This window comes from Rattus rattus, chromosome 1, assembly GCF_011064425.1.
Source record: "Rattus rattus isolate New Zealand chromosome 1, Rrattus_CSIRO_v1, whole genome shotgun sequence".
In the NCBI taxonomy this organism is placed as follows: Eukaryota; Metazoa; Chordata; class Mammalia; order Rodentia; family Muridae; genus Rattus; species Rattus rattus.
In genome coordinates, this window is record NC_046154.1 from 233344237 (window position 1) to 233365295 (window position 21059).

The 21059-nt window shown below is 44.7% G+C and overlaps 1 protein-coding gene, 1 long non-coding RNA gene and 1 other non-coding gene across 3 annotated transcripts in view; all 3 read right to left on the bottom strand.

Moving 5' to 3' along the window:
- Nucleotides 1-5284, bottom strand: part of Tmem65 (transmembrane protein 65) — a 43984-nt gene extending 38700 nt beyond the window's left edge. Inside the window, exon 1 of the mRNA XM_032915801.1 lies at nt 4538-5284. Within this exon, the coding sequence (XP_032771692.1) occupies nt 4538-4823 (286 nt within the window). The 5' untranslated portion in view covers nt 4824-5284. The remainder of the gene's footprint in view (nt 1-4537) is intronic.
- LOC116890579 lies at nt 893-1048 on the bottom strand. The gene has a single exon (XR_004386742.1). It is a non-coding gene; the product is annotated as a U1 spliceosomal RNA (small nuclear RNA).
- A 9833-nt stretch (nt 5285-15117) lies between the features above and the next one.
- Nucleotides 15118-20683, bottom strand: LOC116890106. Its single transcript, XR_004386528.1, has 3 exons — nt 20614-20683; nt 17498-17576; nt 15118-15441 (listed from the first exon to the last, which is right to left on the bottom strand). It is a non-coding gene; the product is annotated as an uncharacterized LOC116890106 (long non-coding RNA).
- Nucleotides 20684-21059: the final 376 nt, after the last annotated feature.

The following is a 21059-nucleotide window of genomic DNA, read 5'->3' on the forward strand; positions in this document are numbered from 1 at the left end:
ATGGTTTGTATATCCTCAGCCCAGGGAGTGACAGGATTAGAAGGTGTGGCCTTGTTGGAGTATCCACATCACTGCGGACGTGGATATGGGATTAAGACTGAAAGTCAGTCTTCTAGCAGCCTTCAGATGAAGATGTAGAACTCTCAGCTCCTCCTGCATCATGCCTGCCTGATGCTGCCATGCTCCCGCCTTGATAATAATGAACTGAACCTCTGAACCTGTAAGCCAGCCCCAATTAAATGTCGTCCTTGTAAGAGTTACCTTGGACATAGTGTCTGTTCACAGCAGTAAAACCCTAACTAAGACACCCTCCTTTTATTCCACTTTTATTATCCCAGCTGAGGCACTGAAATGTCTTTATTCATGTGTCTTAATTGGCATAGGAAATGCTTTTCTCTTTGAGCAAAAGTTGAGCTCATCCAAATCCATCCCAAAGGCTAAGAGGTAGGCACAACTGTTTCTTTCTCATATAGTCCTCTAAGGAACAGACTGTAAAGAATAGGGGAAAAGTTTTTGAAGGTACATGATCCCTAGTAATGTGATCTCCGTGACAAAACTTGTTCATGTGTAAGCACTCTATAGTGTCCAACCCAATAGCTGCCAGACTTTCATTTTGTCTAATACCCTTTAGGCTACTTGCCAAGTACTCCAAACAGAGTGCTTTATCCTACCTTTAAAAACAGCCACAAAGGGGGAAGGAGTGAAGACTTACACTTTAGAATTATAAAAGTAATATGGAGTACATCAGTAACAAAAACAAATTTTAAAAGTACATAGTTACTGTTTATACAGAGAAACAAACAAAAAAGAGGAAAGCTAATGAGCCTGCTGCTAACAGAAAAACTGCACTGTTCACCTGGAAATGATCTTTTTTCTTTCTTTTCTTTTCTTTTTAAAGTGTGACCACAGTCCCTTACTACCACAAACTATACAGTCAAAGTTTGACCCACATGGGGACACCAGAGGAGTCAGCCAGCCCTGACTGCCATAGACGAGCCTCACCTTAGGGAAAACCATGATCATGTTATCACCTCTGCCAGGTAACTAACACTTTGATATATCTTATTTGCAATATGTAAATTTTTAAGTTTTGAATATATATGACAATAATATTCCCTAAGAAGCTTTTTTTCAAATCTCATCTCTTATGATATCTCTGCCAGAACCAGCTCTTGTCTTACATAACTCTACAGTAACTGTTCACTAAACCTTAGTAAGTACGGCAACCAGTCTCCAGCATGACCTCAGCGGCTCCCGATCTCTGATGCAACAGTCACATCCCGTGTTGGAACCTCCTACTAGGTACCACAGCAAACAAGAGATGTTACTTTAAGCCTGCATTATAAAAGACGGGCTTCCCGTACTCCTTCCTTCCCTGAGCACTGTCCTCCCTCCCCTAACACCCCTTCTCACCCTCTCTCCAAGAATTCTGTCTTGAAAGCTCTCAGTCCTGTAGAAAGGCCCATATGACAAAGAACTGACACCACCAGCCAACAGCGATGTGAGTGAGTCAAGCCAGGAATGAATCCTCCAACCCCAGCCAAGACCTCAGAGAGCCAAAAGCTTGACTTCAATATCATGAGAGACTATGGATAAGAAATACCCAAATGAGTAGCTCCAGGATTTGGGAACATTAGAAACTGTGAGGTTCTGTGTTTCTGTATGTTTGATATAACTTGTTTCAATGTAACAGGTAACAACTAATACAGTGACTACTGCCTTGTTTCAAAAGCAAAGTGTAGTTTTAAAGACTTTAAAAATAATTATAAACAGAAATGTTAGTTACAAAAATGAGGAAGAAGGATTCTGCTTTGAAAATCGTGGCTAATGTTCACAAGCAACTGTACCAACATCAGCTCCTCGGCTCTACTTGTGACAGGGCCAACCCTACTGTCAATGAACGCCTCCCACCTCTGGAAGAGAAAACAAGTTGTGCAGGTAAGAGTAGAACATAAACTGTCTTCAGATTGGAAAGGAAAAATCAGTGTGTCATTTTTAAATCGAAATGACCCAACTCGCTAAGATAAGATATCCCACAAGGTCTGTCTCATCTGTAATAAACTGATTCTAGAGTGATATCTTGTCACAAATTATACCACAGGCCTACTGATAGACACATGAGAAAGATAAGGACTGAGTGACAAATTTCAGCAGATCGTATGACCCATCTCAAAGCAGAGATGATTTTTTCTTTATGTAATGTTTTATCAAAGCCAGAATGATTTCCAGGATGACCTCAGCACCTTTCCAAGGACACTCAGGCTTCCTATAATAAGAAACAGTCCTTCTTCCAGTGACTGTATTTCATTAGAAAGTAGAGTTAGTACTCAGACAGTTGGTCCATTCGTTGGTAGCTTACAAAAGTAAGATGAATGAGATGGCCCATTGGTGAGGTACTTGTTGCCAAGCCTAAGGGCCTGGGTTGGATGATCTGGGACCAGTATGGTGGAGAAAGACCAGACAGTCCCCACACATTGTCCTCTAGCCTCTACAAGCATGCAGGGGCATGCTCACACAAGTAAGTGACAATAATAATAATAATAATAATAATAATAATAATAATAATAATATAACAACAACAATAATAATAATAACAACAACAACAACAACAACCAAGAAATACTGAAAAAAGCAAAGTAAACATGAGAGGTTTTCATTTAAAAAAGAACAAACAGACTATTTCAGCAATAGTATGAATGAGGGACATGAATTCCCAATGCAGTGAGATCCTTTTACCTTACGTAACTGGTGAACAAGGTAACTTAGTCTACCTATCCCCTTAGCTATGTGTACTGGTGATAAAACTGTTAAGTGAGCACCAAGGCATGCTAAAAATTAATGCAGCAGCACCTCTAAGTGTCACTTAACTCGAAAGTTAGTCAGAAGCATCAATAAAAACAGATGCCCGAACTTTGAAGTGCTTTAGCATATAAAGAGGAGGCATTAAACCACCAAATTGTTTCTATATATTTACCCCCTTTTTCCCCCTGAACAAATACATTTAAATTACCAATGGCTTCCCCAAATAACTTAGACCATTAAGTTTTATTGATGCTAATGACCTCCACAGACTTGAGGTTTAGGTCCTTCCAAGGATATCTAAAACCATCTTAGATTTAAAAATACTGTCTCCATTAGAAAATGTAACACTCCTACATACACTGCTGGTATGTGCAAAAATCGAGAAAACTTAGCAAGTCAGGTATTGGTATTGTGGAACATGCTTTTCAATAACGGTTATAAAATTATATTCAAAGGACCCTCCAATCTTATAGCATGTTGACAATGTAGAATTTCCAAAACCTTGCTTTAGAAAAGGGAAAATGATCATCTCACCTGAGTGACAAAAGCTTTCTAAGATATGACTGCCTATATTGTTTTCAAAGAGCACCTTTTCAGAACTGAGTCTTTTTAAGTCACACATAGAATACACACATAGACTAAAGGTATGCTAGTCTTCAGTTACGATTTTCTGTAATGTGATTTACTAACTGAATTGATTCTAATACTGCATTTTCCTGTAAAAGGTGTGTGGGTAAGCAATGCCTGAAATTATCCATTACTTTATATTGACTTGCAATCTCCTAAACTGGAAAAAAATTATAGTAGTAAAGGATACTAGTAATAGAAAGTTTCTTAAGTTGTGATGGTAAGCCGTGCTAACATCAGGAAAGAACTCACTTTCCTCTCATGCAGAGGCCAAACGCAAACTTTCAAGATGACTGAATCCATTTTGGTCTTTGCATCTTTTCAAATCTTCTTCTGAACTTGTAGCCTTTCCACGTACACTCAATTCCGACCTACCACATTCCGCACTTGTTTTAAAAATACCCTATCTTAACATGTCTGTTTAAAAATAGCTTTCCTTTCATCCTTTCCCGATTATTTTTAAGTGGAAGTGTGTTTTTCATTTTCAAGTCACAGATCCCCTAACCCCAACCACCCAAAAAACTCACTCATTTCATTCTTTCAGACCCCATGGAAACAAACTCTGGAGTTCAATGTGAATCTCCAGGCTTCCGGTACACACTCTGTTGCTGGCTCAATACAATCTTTCCATTTGCCAGGAAAAGATTTCCTTGGGCCGTTCCACCGCCAGATGTGAGAAGCAATATACAAGCTAGAGCATCTTGGGGGGGAACATCCACCCACCTTCAAGAAAGTTTCCTCCTGCCTGCCCGGTTCCTGGTACTTTCTTAGACAAGGCAGGGCATGCCACCTGCATGGGTACAGGCTCTCGAAAGACACAAAGGCTTAGGGAATGGAGGTGGGGCTGGAGAGAGGAGACACAGGGCAAACCAAAACAAACCCTGAGACTCAGCTGGCATATCAGGATGAAGCTCCTAAATTCCACTGCCAGGGAGGCACCAGCCAAGCTCGGCCTTAGCTGCCTGGCATGATCCGCGCGTGTCCTGTCTTGGGGACGCTTGGGAGGTGGAAAGTTTCCCCTTTCGGCAGTGCCAGGAGCGAGACCAGTGTGTGGGGAGGCAACAGGGGTCCGGGAACTAGGTCTTCCCGAGCGGCCCCACCCGCTTACCTTGTGCGATGGCAATGGACTCGAAGCGGTGCAGCTCTTTGAGCAAGCAGCTCCTTTCGGTGGAGTGCAGGCTGTAGATGAAGTCGCGCGCGCCCTGCGCCGTGTTCAGCGCCTCCATGGGCTCCTTCTTGGGGTGAGTGCCCAGAAGCCGGGGACCACTGGGGACCCCGAGAGCCAGCAGTCCCCGGCCGCAGCTGCACCAGGACGGCGGGCGGTTCGCGGCGGCAGGGCCCGGCCTCAGGCTGCGCGCCGTCCGGCTCCCCAGCAGCGGCAGCAGCCGGGACATGACGCTGGAGCGCGACCCCCGCGGCAGTCCCAAGGGAAGATCGTTATGGACGCAGCTGGACAGAGGCTCAGGAGCTGGGCTCAGCCCGGCCCCGCCCCGGGTCCTCCAGACGCGCGGCCCGGGCGCCCGGCACCATGCACTCGGCGGGCCCGCGCAGCGACCGCCTCTCAGCCGTGCCCGCTCCGCTTCCCGCAGGCCGTGAGCCCAGGAAAACTTTCTGTGCCGCGGCCGGGCCGGGAGCTCAGAGCGGGCGGGCGGTACCGGCGGGCGCCTCCTGGTTGAGGAGCGGCGACGCGGGCGAGCTCGGCGAGCGTGTCTGATCTTCCAGAGGGATGAGTCACCGCGCGCCGCCCTCCTTCAGCACCGCCCTCCGCCGCCGGCCGCTTTCCCACCCTCTGGCCTCACGCCGGCCCCACTCCGTAGGATTGCTGCGCCCTCAAAGCGACCGCGCCGAGACTGTCAGGCCTTAGCTGCAGCCGCAGCCGCTACCCCTAGCGGTGGAGCCCGGGATAGGAGGGCGGGGCGACAGGAAATGGGCGGGGCTTGGGCGGAACTACGCCGGCGCATAGCAGCTGGGGACGGGGTTCATCCAGGAGTCTCCACCCACTCCCTTGCGTGGCAAGGAAACGAAGGGGCGCGTACCCTGTCAGACGGCATCCGCCTGTGTTAAGTGCACTGCAAGGAGCAGCAAAAAAAGAGTTCAGGGTTGGATGCCCAGCGTGGTGGTACAGCTGCCGCACTGTTCTCCGCGACGTCGTCCTAAATCTGGATCTCGGACGACCCTGGAGGAGCAGCGGGATGGATAAGAGCCTCGTGGGGTGACAGCACCCTGCCCAGGCCTGTGGGACTTGAAGCACAAAGAGCCGCGCCCTTCGCCAAGCTAGTGCCCACCGTGGTCAGACAGTGCGGCGCCTAAACACCCTCCCTGGCAGCTCCCTGGGGAAGGCTGGGCCGGTTCAACCCGTCCCAAAAAGAGGAGGGTTTGATACTGAGACTTAAGGTTTGCGGAGGAGACTATTCTTGCCTGGCATGACAGCTCTTTACATGCAGATTGCTAACTCTGGAGCCAGGGCAAGAATGTTGTAAATCTTTTTCGAGTGGTCTCTAGTGGTCTCTAGCGATTTACGTCCCTCTTTTGGCACCACACAGAGGAGAGAATTCTGTGGTTCTCTCATCCCTCTTATCCAGATCCTAGATATCTTCAAGGCCAGGGCCAAATGTCACCTACTCCATGAAGCTTTCCCTTCTTTGTAAGGAAGATTATTGCTTTATCTGAACCTATCTAAGGACACTTAGGCACCCTATCTTAGAAACATAAATCTGCTTAGATGATAAATCTACTCAAGTGTAATTAAGATCCAAATCCCTTTATCGTAACCAACGCTGCAACCAGCTCAGAACCTTGCGTGTAGTGAGTGAATGTGCTATACACGTGTAAGACAGCACAGTCAGACCCCCTCCCAATCTGTGGCTTTGAATTTGCAAATGCAATGAACCTCAGACCAAAAGTACTTGGAAAAAAATGTGTGTCTGCCTGAAGCATCTGCAGACTTTCTTCTTGTCATCATTCCATTAATAGAACAGTGAAACAACTATTTCCGTGCACCTGCACTGTATTGGTTATTATAAGTAATCGAGAGATGATTTAAAGTATGTCGGAGAGCCCAATCGGCTGTTATTTTTTACAAAACCTTCGGTTAAAATTAATGCCCCCAAAAGTTAACTGGGGGTGGGGGGACCCTCCTCTAGAGTGGGTGGCGCCTTCTGCCAGGTGGTCTAGAGAGGAAGGGGACTCCGTGTGAAACTGGTGCTGCTCATTTACACTGCCTTCAAGTCTTACCAGCGAACACGTCCTTCTTTGTTCTACTGCCGTCCTCCATGACGCCACTGTCCAGATTCTTCAGCCTTCTGATCTGGAATGAAGACCTGAAACCCTCCGGGAATCTCCCAAGCCGCAAGCACCAGATTAGGTCTGTGGGCACATTCAATTTCATGTACAGGCCCGAGGGTGGGTGTGGGTGGGGAGATTAGGGGATGGGGGTCCCTGCAAGCTAGCTCTACAGCAGAGGGTAAATGAACCACCAGGCCAAGAAGGAACCTCGGTTCAGCAGTCAGCTAGTGCTGACTCAAACTTCTGGAGTCTGACACCAGGACAGTTTATATTAGACTTATTTAAATACAGTACAATTTTGAAAAAGTTTCTTGGTAACGACAATCCCATTCCCACCTGCAGAGTAAAGCTTAAGACAAGACTACATTGAAACTCTTTTGTAAAGTACACCATCCTTCCTTAGTTTCAGGGCCTAGGGTCTGGTGTGATCTTGGTCATACAGATAGAATAAAGGTCACCAGGTTATGAAAGTGTAATGACACCTCTAAGGATGGGTTCCATTGACTGAGAAATAGAGATAGAGGTCTAGGGAGAAAGAGTCGGGGATAAACATTCTGATGGAGTTCAGTGTAGTCTAGCTCTATAGATAGCAAAGGTCTCCAGGCTATTAACAATATCCACTCCCAAGCCTTCTGGATAGAAAACATATACATTTTCTCCATTGAGGAGACAACCTTGTGTGATTAATATTCCTGCTTTCCCCAGTGTTTATCTTTGAGCACCCATGCTCTCTACAGTACTGAGGGTTTCTCTGCCTTTCCAGCATACAGATGCCATTGTTGGAACACACACACACACACACACACACACACACACACACACACACACAACAATGGACTCTGTTTCTCTGCAGATCCTGCCTGATACACTTATCAACCATTGCCTAAATGTGTTAATAGTACATTGGTGAGCAGTGCATGGTGATGCACAGTTGTAACCTCAGCACTTGGAAGGCAGAGGCGGGAAGACCAAGGAGTTCTAAGCCAACCATAACTACATAGCAACTTCAAGGCCAATGTGAGCTACATGAGACCTATGATGGTTTACATATGCTCAGCCCAGGGAGTGGCTCTATTAGAAGGTGTGGCCCCATTGGAGAAGGTGTGTCACTGTGAGTGTGGGCTTTAAGACCCTCATCCTAGCTGCCTGGAAGCCAGTATTCTGCTAGCAACCTTCAGATGAAGATGTAGAACTCTCAGCTCCCCCTGCACCATGCCTGCCTGGATGCTCCCATGCTCCTGCCTTGATGATAATGGACTGACCCTCTAAACCTGTAAGTCAGCCCCAATTAAATATTGACCTTTATAAGACTTGCATTGGCTGTTCAAAATACCATGAAAACAGTCTCCATGCCACGTACTGAAATTCTTCTCCACTGATACCTCTTGGGCCAGGTCTGCACAGTTCAAATCACTCTCAGCAACAAAGTCTTCCACATTCCCACTGGGATAAACCATGAAGCCCCATTTAAAGCCCCATTGCTTTCCAAATACAAAGTTCCCAAATCCACATTCTTCCAAACAAAAGCATAGTCAGGCCTATTCTGACCAACTTCTGTCTTAGAATTTTACTGCTGTAAACAGACACCATCACCATCCAGCTAATCCATTAGCTACAGCCCATGAGTCGGTGAACAATTGTACATCTGGCCATTTCTTCTTCCAAACTGCAATACCGTGTGTACTGCCTGAAGTTCTGCCCACTGCGAAGATTTTCCTTCACCTGTACCTCTCAGGGTTGTCCCGGAAAGGGGTTGTAATGCTGCAGCTGTCCACTTCTGGGTTGTGCCTGTGTAACGTGCAGGCACATCGGTAAACCAGGTCCTAGCCTTCTTGTCTTCCAATGTCCTTATGAGGGTCTCCAGCAGAAGTTGTGTACCACCATGCCTAGGTATGGGACTTCTTTTGTCCCAGTCTGACTGTGAACTCAGATCTCCTTGCCTTAGTCTCCTGGGATTCATAGCCACTATGCTTCAAGATCTCCATGCCAAGTTCCAAGTCAGAAACTTGTGTCTCCCAGCCTCAAGATCTGGATCACAGGTGAGCCTTCCAATTCTGGATTGTAGATCATTCCAGATATAGTCAAGTTGACAACCGAGAATTGTCATTACAAGACCCTCTCCTTAAAATAAAAGTAGTAGGTTGTCAGTAGTCACTCCCAGTCAATTAAACCATTGTTGTCTTCTGGCCTGTGTAGTTCAGTGTATTAACTGTAGGCCTAGCCAGGTGATTTGCCTTAGCTGATGAGAGATCTGATAAGCACTTGCTCGTTTGAGGGCTTACTGTATTGCCTCTCATATGTAAAATAGTAGGAAAAATAGAATGTATAAGCAAGACACTTGTGAGGCAGGTTGCAACTAGAATAAATGGGTAAGCGTTGAACTAGATTAAAAGAACGGTTTGCAAGACAAGTCATGGGAAAAATGAGTAAACTTTAAATACTAAGAAATTCAAAAAAGTGCACTTGGGATGAAAGTGTAGCTGAGTGGTATGCAGCGCTTGCCTTACACATGCAAGGCTCTGGGTTCAATCCTAAACAATGTGGAGATTAAAGCAAAAAATAAAGGCAAAAATCATACTACCTTTAGATTGCCATTCCTGAACTGAACACCTACTGGTAACACCCATGGCAGTCCAATTATAGCCTTATGTAATCTCTGATAAAGCTCAGGTAAAGAGGATAATGGCAGAGACACCCAACTAATGACCAGCATATTTCTGTCTTACTTAGGGTTTTATTGCTGTGAACAGACACCACGATCAATGTAAGTTTTAAGAAGGACAACATTTAATTGAGGCTGGCTTACAGGTTCAGAGGTTCAGTCCATTATCATCAAGGCAGGAGCATGGAGCATCCAGGCAGGCGTGGTGCAGGAGGAGCTGAGTTCTATATCTTCACCGAAGGAAGCCAGGAGCAGACTCTCTGCTACTGCAGCCAGGAAACGTGGATCCCATCTTAGGATTGGCTAACACATTGGGATGAAGGCTAGAACTTCACAGGCCATGGCAGGAACCAGATAAAATAGGACAAGGGGATAAATTCTCAGTGGCCTCATTGGTGGCTTCCGTTCCCTACACCCAGCCTTTGCAGAGGAATACTGCCCCCTTTCTACAGAGGCAGCTGGAGTGGGGAGTGGGGAATGCAGAGGGAGGGAGCCTGGCAGAAGCAGGATCATGTGCACAGTCTTCATTGTCCTGTTTAGTCCCTATAATACACTCCCTGGAGAGAAGACCAGCACAGCACAGGAGCAGGGGCACATGAACACTGCCCAGGCATCAGTGAGTCAATTGTGCTAGCTCGTCGTTGTTCTTTGAGTGAACCAAACTTTAGTGGCTTAGTTTATTTTGCCTGTGATTTTGCAGCTCCTCGGGCTTCCGGGCAGTTCTTTCTTGAAGTCTCTAAATTAGTTGCGATCAGATGCTGCCATTCGAAGGTTTATATGGGCCAGACATCCAAAATGACTCACCATGTAGCTGACATGTGACACTGGCTTTTGGCTACCTGGAAATTCAGCCCTTCCAACATGACAAACTTTTGACCTGGCCATTGACTTTCCCCAACATAATCCTCTGAAAGGAGCCAGGCTTGTGGCCTCTTCAGCCCTGTCCTTGGAAGTCAGGTAACATCTCTCACATTATATTCTCTGTTCTACTAGCTGGGGAAGCAAGCCACTAAAGCCAGCCCAGAGTCAGAGGGAAGGCACTCTTCTGCTTCTTGAGTTGCTGTGACCAACATGCCTTAAAGAGGCAAAGTATCAAGTTGTATTGTGGGCTCACAGTTTCAGAGTGTCCAGCCTCTGGTTGTTTGGCTTTGAGTGCTCTGAGAAGTCATGGTGGTGGCAAGAGCAGATAGCACAGGGCAAGCCTCCCTTGCTGGGGGAGGGGAAGCAGAAAGAAAAAGGAAATACCAAAGAGCCAGCCAAAGCAGGCCCTGAGGACATGCCCCCAGAGACTTCCTCCCAGGAGCCACCACTTCCTATCTTTTGTTGCTACCACATTAGGAATCCATCAAGTGATTAATCTATTGATTAAGCCTGAGCCCTCATGATTTAATTGTCTCTGTGTGTGTCATTACAAGCAGCTCCAAGTGTGCTTCACTAATCTCCTAGGCCTTTATTAATCCAATCAAGTTGACAGTCAAGATTGAGCATCACCAGTATACAGACCCCACTTCTAAATGGGGACAAAAGAATTTAAAGGCGTGGTTTTATGCTAAACATGTGTGTGTGTGCGCGCGCATGCATGTGTTTGTATATATATGTGTGTGTATGTGTTTATATATGTGTGTATGTGTTTATATGTGTGTATGTGTATTTATATGTGTGTGTTTATATGTATGTGTATGTGTGTTTATATATGTGTGTGTGTTTATATATGTGTGTGTTTATATATGTGTTTATATGTGTGTGTTTATATATGTGTGTGTGTATGTTGTATATGTGTGTGTGTATATGTGTGTGTGTATGTGTGTGTTTATATATGTGTGTGCATGTTTATATGTGTATGTGTGTGTATGTGTGTGTTTATATATCTGTGTGTGTGTTTTACATATGTGTGTGTGTTTATATACGTGTGTGTTTATATATGTGTGTGTGTGTTTATGTGTCACTCAAGGATCTTGATTTGGTCTGCCTGGCTGTGTGTTCTGTAGCCTATGGGACAACTCAGTCTGGTGACATATTTGGAGGCTGCTGCTGCATCAATGTAATTCTCTGGATGACATTTGGAATTCTTCACATCTAGCTACTAAGCAAAGAACCCGAAGTACCCTTTGAAAAGATCACTTGGAGGAGGGGGCCTGAGCCTACAGCCTCAGATAATTGTCCAGCATATGCATGAGGTTCTCTTGGACAATCCCGACCCACTCAAGCTTTAGATGACAACAGTTGAAGGAGTTATGCTAGAGCCACAGGTGCTCAGGTTGACTCTTCACTATGTATTATCTGCACTACCCCACGATGATAAGTCAGCTTTTCCATTGCTCATCTCTCTGTCTGGACCTGAGGATGTAATGTTCACTTGCTAATCTGTTAAATGGAGATACAGGAATCTGTTCCACAGGGCTGCAATGAAACCAATGAGTTAATGCACACGAAGTGTTTGAAATGGCATCTGACTCATGCTAAATGCTTAGCAGGCCCCCAGTTCCCATAGGCCACCCAACCCCCACCCCACATGACTGGATCCTAATTTCAGACCCACCAGCTGATAGAGGTGAGATAGATCTTCTGACCACGTCCTTTCTCTGAAAACCTGAATGAGCTGGAAATGAACAAACAGAGAGGAGGGAGAGAAGGAGGCTTTGTGGTTGTATGTGCATATTCTGTGCAGAAGTACAGAGTAAAGCAGGTCTCCATGTGGGTGGCAAGAAAAGGCACTGAGCAAACACGGAGGGTAGAAGAGATAATGCTAAAGAGGAGAAGAGGAGCTCCAGAGGCTAAGTCTAGCCTGGGCTCAGCTCAGCCTGCTCTTCACTTCTAAGGATAACAAACATCACATCTCTGTTATAGTCCCGTTCTCCTCCTGTGGAGGGTGAAGTGAGAATGGCCCCATAGTCTCCTGTATTGTCACATGCTTGTTTCCCAGCTGGGGAACTGTTGGGAAGGATAAGGAGGTGTGGTCCTGTTGGAGAACGTGCATCACTGGAAGAGGGCTTCGAGGTTTCAAAAGTCCACACCCAGCCTAGTCTCTCTCTCTCTTTGCCTACTGCCTTTCGATCAAGGTGTAAGCTCTCAGCCCCATGCGTGTTTACTTTCTGTCATGATGATCATGGATGAACCCTCTGACTGTAAGCAAGCCTCCAAGTAAGTGCTTTCTTGTCTAAGAGGTGCCTTCGTCTGCTGTCTCCTTGCAGCAGTAGAACACTAAGACACCTCCTCATGCGAATTTCCTTCTGAGTCATGAGTCTACAGAAGGCAGCATTATAAAAATACTCTCCAGGGTTACTACCATCCTCAATGGTAGCAGGGCACAGGCCACTCACTGTTCCTTGTGTGTGAAGTTACTCATCCAGCTATTTCTATCCACTTTGAAATTCTGTTCCTTAACTTAGGTTAGAGCCTTTGTTACTTCTGCCCGTGGTTGGTAACTTCTTTAATGCATCTGTCATTCACTGAGTTCTTGCCCTAGTATTCTGATCTAGGACTCCGCCCCTTTAGAACTGTGATGAACAGTTTGCCATGTCTTAGAAAAATAACAACCACAAAATACTAGTTATACTTAAGAAACTAAAAGAAATGGAGAGAAAGAGTCTGGAAAGTCAGTAGTGCAGTATTTTCTTCCCAATTTTTCAATCGGGGTTCTTCAGAGAAACAGAAGCAGTAAGGTACACAGACATATAGAGAGAGATTATGAGGGACTGACTTGTCTCAGTCCTCAAAAGGCACAGTTGCAGCTCCAGCCAAAAGTTTATAAGAACTGAGGGGCACATGGATACAAAACTCCAGTGTGCGTTCAAAGAACCAAGAACCAAGAGTGCCAGTGTCCAGCACAAGATGGGGAGATGTCTAACCTAAGCAGTGAGAGTCTCTTCCTCTGCCTTTGGTCCTCCCTTAGCTCTTGTGAATTGGATTGTGCCCACCAGCATTTGCAAGGGTGTCTCCTTGCTCAGTCTGCTGACTCAAATGCCAACCTCCAGAAACAGCCCCAGAGACACATTCATAAATAGGATTTTCAAGCTCTCTGGGGTCCAAATCCCTGAATCCGAGTCATCTAGTAATGAAGTCACCATTGCATTGCGGCATCGATTGGAGTTAGGAAGACAGTCAAGTTGCCACTGCGGAGATAACATGGAGATATGGCAGGGTCTGGGTCTAACTCTTGGGCTTTCAGACACCAAAAAGCCTGTAGACAGGAGAGCCAACAAGGTAGAGAAGCAGAGTCGGTCGTGGTGTCTGTCTGATCTGCTCACGTCGTTAGAGATGCTTGAAATGATACTTTCTTGATGTAGCACCAGTCATGCGTCTTGTGGGCATGTTAGATAGTCTTCTGAATAACTCTCCCCTTTGCACTGTTCATGATAACATTTCCCATGGGGCTGGGGAGTAACTCTGGTTTGTTTGGTGATGTGGAAACTTGCTACACAATCATGTGCACCCAAATGACAAGCTGGGCAGTTCGAGTGTGCTTGTATCCCCAGCAGTAGGGGGACCATGGCTTGCTAGCTTCCAGCCTAGCTGAAAAAACACACTCCCTAGTTTTAAGGACAGACCCTACCTGAAAGGAATAAGAAAAGATGACAGAGGATACCTGCTCCTTCTTCTGGACTCCATGTGTGAACACAAATGCATGCAGCTGCACACGCATGTGCATAGCCCCAACATACACACAGAAGTAATTTTTATAAGTGCATTGGATAATTTGCACCATTCTAAACAACTGCTCAAAACTGCCTCTTATCACTGTTGTAGAACTTTTGTTTCTTACGATTCACTCTGCATGGCAGAAAGTGCCAATCACAGAGCAAGAAATAGTATCTCATCGAAGCAGGATAGAAAATGTAAGAAAGGGCTATCAACTGGATTCAGAATGGCTAGATTCAAGTTGCCTACGAGGCTCAGACTTATCTACCCATGAACATGCAACAAGAATGCAACGTCACCCATGTCCAACAGAACAAGCATGCATGCATGTAAACACACAGAGAGAGGCATACACATACACACAGTGCACATATATGCAATACACACACACCTTTCTTCAGGGAAATGTTTTGTAACTTTTCCTCCTCCTAACGTGCCCTTTAGGTTTGAGATTGGAGAAATATTTTGATAAAGGTAAAAATAGAAAGATTTTGAAATGATTGAAAAATGATTCCATCCTGGAGGCCAACGGAAAGGTCAGTGGGAGGATTTTCAATGTTCCTGTTCTTTTGGAAGAAAAATGAGCAATTGATTAAGACTCTTCTAAACACCTTCTCAAGAAGATGTATCACCATCCCCAACACATCTGACTTTACTTCTGTCCACTCTGTACCAAGTTAGTTAGTAGAGTGGGTATAAAACAAAATGTACAAGCTCTATAAGGCCAGATTGTCTGATTATGACCCAGTTTTATCAATGTTACCAACCATTGTCCAACAGGTGTTTGGGTTCTAGGACCCAACAGGATTTCTCATCCCTGCCCTTTGGAGTCAGAGGCAGTGGTATGAACTGCTCTGGACAGTGACCCTGTGATGGACATGGGACATGGTTCTCTCCACACGTCTGTACTAACCTGCAGCTTGCTCCTCTTCTACCATGGAGAGATTCGCCTGCACTGAAATTGGAAAGCAAAGCTGAAAAGGAGCGGAAAGTGAATTCAAACGAAGCCTCGGAGAGAAAGATACGATGACTCTTCTGAGAACAGAAAGACATTTTAAATTCTTGAGCTACATAGCAAGTTAAAAACATTTTTAAAGGGGACTTATAAACCCATGCAGCTGGGAATTCACCTCTTGCTCGTGTCGTGAAAGCTGTAGACATTTCCTGATAGGCGACACCAGCAAGAGCCTCTGCAGGCAGAGGATGCAATGGAGATGAAGAAGGAAAGACACACCAGGTCCTGAAGCTGGGCCAGCTGCCATTCTCCTGCTCTGCTTCCAGAGCATGGGTACCCATGCCAATGAAGGGTTCTCCTTAGAGCATCCAACAAGAGTTCAGCTTGACTGGCCAAAACCTACTCTTTAACCAGTCCCATCCATCATAGTTTCCAAACAGTGTTTGATGTCCATTCTTGAATATAAACTGACCTAAGAGATTAAAATCACTAGTTAATTGAAGATGGAAAGACATATTCAAGATAGCCACTACTTCTTGTTGGTTTAGGAACCTCTAAAAACACAGTGAACAAATTAAGATGTTTGAGAATGCATACAATAAGCCAGGTAGGGAGTCGCAAAGCTGTACCACCACACTAAAAACACACAGAAACAGGATGATCTGGAGTTTGAAGCTGGTCTGGGCAATGCAGTGTGGCCCTGTCTAAAAAGAAAGAAAGAAAGAAAGAAAGAAAGAAAGAAAGAAAGAAAGAAAGAAAGAAAGAAAGAAAAGAGAGAGAGAGAGAGAAAGAGAAAGAGAGAAAGAGAGAAAGAGAGAGAGAGAGAGAGAGAGAGAGAGAGAGAGAGAGAAAGAAAGAAAGAAAGAAAGAAAGAAAGAAAGAAAGAAAGAAAGAAAGAAAGAAAGAAAGAAAGAAAGAAAGAAAGAAAAGAAGGAAGGAAGGAAGGATGGAAGGGAGGAAGGAAGGAAGACAGACAGACAGACAGACAGACAGGAAGAGAGAAAGAAGTCAAAAACAAAGATAACACTAACATTCCTTGCAAAATAAGAAGAAATACTACATCTATAAAAGTAGGAGTTTACAAAAGTAGAAACATACAAATACGAAAGAAAATCTCAATTAGAAATGAGGCTCCAGGTAGGTTGGCCAATCCTAGGTGGTCACACCTAAGCACACATGCATAGAGCAACCCAAAATAGACCCATCAGGTTATATTTCTATGCTCGTGTGTGTGTTGTAGCAACAATAATTAAAGAAGAGGTTGAGAGGGAGCCGGAAATATGGGAGGAGTTGGAAGGGGAGAGCATAAGGTGGAAATAATGTAAATAGTGTCCTCATGTATGAAATTCTCACAGTAATAATAAAATAAATGTTTAAACTTTTAAAACATTCCAATTAATGCCTAATCCAGTGCAAATCCTGAAAGATAACATTGCAATAAAAAAAAGAAGTGGCTGACATAATGTAGAGGGCACAAACGCTCACAGATAAGCACTAGAGACCAGTAATGGTAGTCACGCAGGGTTGTCTCCTCAATGGAGGAAATGTACACATTTTCTACCCAGAAGGCTGGGAGTGGATGTTACTAATCTAATAACCTTTGCTAGGCCATACTCAAATCCCCCTGACTTAATGCTTATACCATATGCTACCTTACTACACCTCTATCTTTAGCTTCGTTTCTAGGTCAACAGAACCCATCCTTAAAGGAGATGTCATAGGTAACTTACAGCCTGCTGGACCTCTACACTGTCTCGGTCAGAGACCACACCAGATCCTCGGCCCTTAAGCTATAGAGCCCATCGTCATGGTTATATGTACTTAATGAGTGAGTCATGCCTTAAGTTTTACTGTGCATGTTGGCTTGGGATAACTGTTACGAGGAGACTTTTTCCCAAAATTGTTCTGTACCTAAATAAATATAAGATAAACTAGCTGATGTCAGACTCTAAAAGTTTGATCCAGCACTTGGTAACCAAGTTATCCTAAACCAAGTTTCCTTCAGGTACCCAACCCCCAATAACATAAGAAATGCAAACAATGACATCAAAGAAAAGTGAACCTAAAAACTCCAGCATGGTTAGTGGGGATGGAAAGCATAATTTCATGGGATAGCTGTTGCTTAGCTTGCACGAGCCCCAGATACAGTTTTTTAAAGCAGTTTTGCTTACATAAAGAAGATAGTCAAAAAAAGATATGTCAACAAACTTCTGAAAGGTTCCATATTCCCACACTGAGAGGTTCTCCTAGGGTTTCAGAACATTTGATGGAAAAAGTTCCCTTTTAAAATATCTCATCATGGGCTGGAGAGATGGCTCAGGGGTTAAGAGCACTGACCGCTCTTCCAGAGGTCCTGAGTTCAAATCCCAGCAACCACATGGTGGCTCACAACCATCTATAATGGATCTGATGCTCTCTTCTGGTGTGTCTGAAGACAGCTACAGTGTAGTGATATAAATAAAATTAATAAGTCTTTAAAATATCTCATCACAACATTCCAATCACTATGGGTAAAGAAATTGTCTTACTGTTTCTAGACACAAAGTCCATGGCGATGATTTGTGGGGTGAGAAGCCAAACCTATTCCATGTTGGGACCGGCCTCCAACTTAAAAAGAAAAAAAAAAGCCTGAGAACTTGACCTGCAGCAGAATTCAAGCTGCACTCTCTTACCAGGAAGGACTAAAACCTGCTGTGAAGGTACAATGGCCACGTCATGTGCAGAGGGCAGCATTTCAAAGCACTCCTTTCCATAAGTCTCTACATCCAGTATTTCTTTCTTTCCATCCTTGCCTGTCCTTGGTGAAATTTGACCATCAAGATTTACTCAGTGCACAGTCACCTGTCTATACTTGCAAACCTATGTGCATAAAACAGCACATTTAAAGTGGGTGTATAGATCTGATTGCAAGGTGTTTTCATAGCTGCATATCTCGATAATTCCTTTTCCTTGAGCCTAACATTACTCTCTGAATACTCCACTATAACCCTGCTCCACACCCATGATGCTGTCGCTGTTCACACTTGTAGTGCCATCTTCTCTACCTGTCTCTTTCCCTTTCTTCAAGGGGGCAGATCTAATACCTTCTACGTTCTCAGCTAATCCTTGGGGATGAAAGACTTCTTCTAGGGAACTCTCCACCCTTTCTGTGGTACTCCAACACCAGGGAAGCCTCCCTTTACACAACCTGAACAAGTCCTCCTTCATATTCACCTTTGCAGATAACATTGTGCCCTGCACACAGAATCCTCAATATGCTCGTTGAATTTCTAAGCTACGTAGTCAATCGACGTCCGATTTTTAGGACACACCGTCATTTGAAAGGCAAAGGAGAGGAGTAATCTTGGGGAACTGTCATAATGGGACCCTTGAATGTTGCCCTGAGACATAGCAGGATATGAAAATGTTTATTTGATGGCTAAAGGAAAATTTTTTTAAATTGCTAAAAGAAAAAGTAAGTAGTATGAACATGTTCAATGTCACATCCACAGTATAAATGACAGTTAAGAGCAGAATGTTAGAGTCCCAGAGAATCCAGACTAAAATCTTGCCTATGCCCCTCAGAAACTTTAATCTTTGGATCCATTAATGTCTTTGAGCCTCAGCTTCATTCTTGTAAAAAATTCAGAGAATGGTGGTAGCTGTGCCCTGTTCATTTTCTTCGGTAAAGCATGCGTGTAAAGAGTTTTGTGTAACGGTTAGAACACATCATAAAATCCAGGCTTGGTTTTACTGCCAGGTGGGAACTGTCTGGCTTAGGAATCCGAGGTAGTTCTTCCACAACAGTGATGGCTGCTGGGGGGATGCAGACCAACAGGAGCAAGATCCGGGACAGTTACAGGCTCCCAGATCTAATACGGCTTTTAACGAGACCGTGTTTACCTCAGACTTCATCTTTTCAGACCTACAGGGCCCTGTATCCACTACAATGAAAGTCTGACCCCCACAGAAAGTCCCCAGAGTTTGGCATGAACAAAGATGGGGTTCAGGAGAGGGAGAGCTTGGTCGGGTTTTTCTCTCTCACTCTTAGATGTTATAATGAGCTGTAGGGTTAAACCTGATGACCAATGTCAAAGTAATACAAGCTAATCATTACCTAGCATAATGCACAGCTGTGGTGCTTGGTACTTTGCATATTTCAACTTGCTTAATCTTAGGCTTGCAATGAATGATAATGATTATGATTGTTCACCACTTTTACAGACAGCATTATCGGTTACTGTATTAACCCCTTAATTGCTTATCCTCATCTCCATTTATAATCCTTTGAGGTAGGAGCAATTTTTTTAAAAGATTTATGTATTTTATGTATGTAAGTACACAGTTGCTCTCTTCAGACACACCAGAAGACATCGGATCCCACTACAGATGGTTGTGAGCCACCATGTGGTTGCTGGGAATTGAACTCAGGACCTCTGGAAGAACAGTCAGTGCGCTGAACCACTGAGCCAACTCTCCAGCCCAAGGTAGTAGCAATTTTAAGCCTCCTTTTTTAATTGTTTACTTATTTACAATTTAAATGCTGTCCTCCTTCCCGGTTTCCCCTCCACAAGCCCCCCATCCCATGCCCCTCCCTTTTGCCTCTATGAGGGTGCTCCTCCACCCACCCACCCACCCACTTCTGCCTCACTGCCCTAGGATCCATGTTACACTGGGGTATCAAGCCTCCACAAGACCAAAGGCCTCTCCTCCCATTGATGTCAGATAAGGCCATCCTCTGCTACATATACAGCTAGGGTCCCTCCTTGTGTACTCTTTGGATGGTGGTTTAGTCCCTGGGAGCTCTGAGGAGTCCAGTTAGTTGATATTGTTGTTTCTATGGGGTTGCAATCCCCTTCCCTTCAGCCCCTTCAGTCCTTTCCCTAGCTCTTCCATTGGGGTCCCCGGGCCCAATCTAATGGTTGGCTGTGAGTATCTACATCTATATTAGTCAGGTGCTGGCAGAGCCTTTCCAGGGACAGCTATATCAGGCTCCTGTCAGCATGCACTTCTTGGCATCAGCAATAGTGTTGCAGTTTGGTGGCTGCATATAGGTGGGGCAGTCTCTGGATGGCCTTTCCTTCAGTCTCTGCTCCTTTTTTTTCTTTTTTCCCTGCATTCCCTTTAGACAGGAACAATAATTCTGGGTTAAAATTTTTGAGATGGGTGGGTGGCCCCGTTCTTCAACTGGGGGCCATGTCTATCTATTGGAGGTGGTCACGACAGAGGCTCTCCCCTTTGTTGGGTATTTTGACTAATGTCATCCCTGTTGGGTCCTGGGAGCCTCTCACTTTCCTGGAGTCTGGGACTTTCCAGTGGCTACCACACACACACACACACACACACACACACACACACACACACACACACACACACTGCTTCATATTTCTATTCAATTTCCTGACCCTCTGTAGTTTTCTCCTGTTCCTTCCCTTACCTGATCCTGCCCCCTTTTTCTCCCTCCCCCTCCTTTCTCCCTCCCTTTACCTCCTACTTTGTTACCCCTTCTAAATGGGATTGAAGCATCCACACTTTGGTCTTCCTTCTCCTTGAGCTTCATAAGGTCTGTGGGTTGTATCATGGGTATTCTGAGCTTTAATCCTCCTCTTTTCAAATGAGAAACTAAAAATACCAATAGATTATGTGAAATTCCAAGGTCACTAACCTAATAAGTGATGGAGAGAATTCAAACCTCATTTCCACGGCGCCAGAGCTTGAACATTTTTCCCTGAAAGACCGAGCCAAATTCAAGCATGAGCATGATGATCTTAACCTGAAAGACATTGAGTTATTACATCCTTGTCCTTGTGTGAGTTCCAAGGTCTTTTGAATTCAAAAGTCTATTTTTCTTCTTGATAACTCCAGTGGCAACACCCCCTGTAAATGATCTATTACCTGCCTAGCTTCTGATGTAACACTTTATTAATCTCCAGTTTGAATTTTCCTTTATTGCTATCCTTTGTAACCATCCCAAACAACATCGCTCCTGAGATATTAGAAAATATAACTTTAGGGAAATGTTTTCAATGAGAGACCACTGAATACAGGACTCATTAAGAGTAACCAACCTGGAATGTTCTTATCGGTCACCAGACTGTTGTTAGTTCTCCA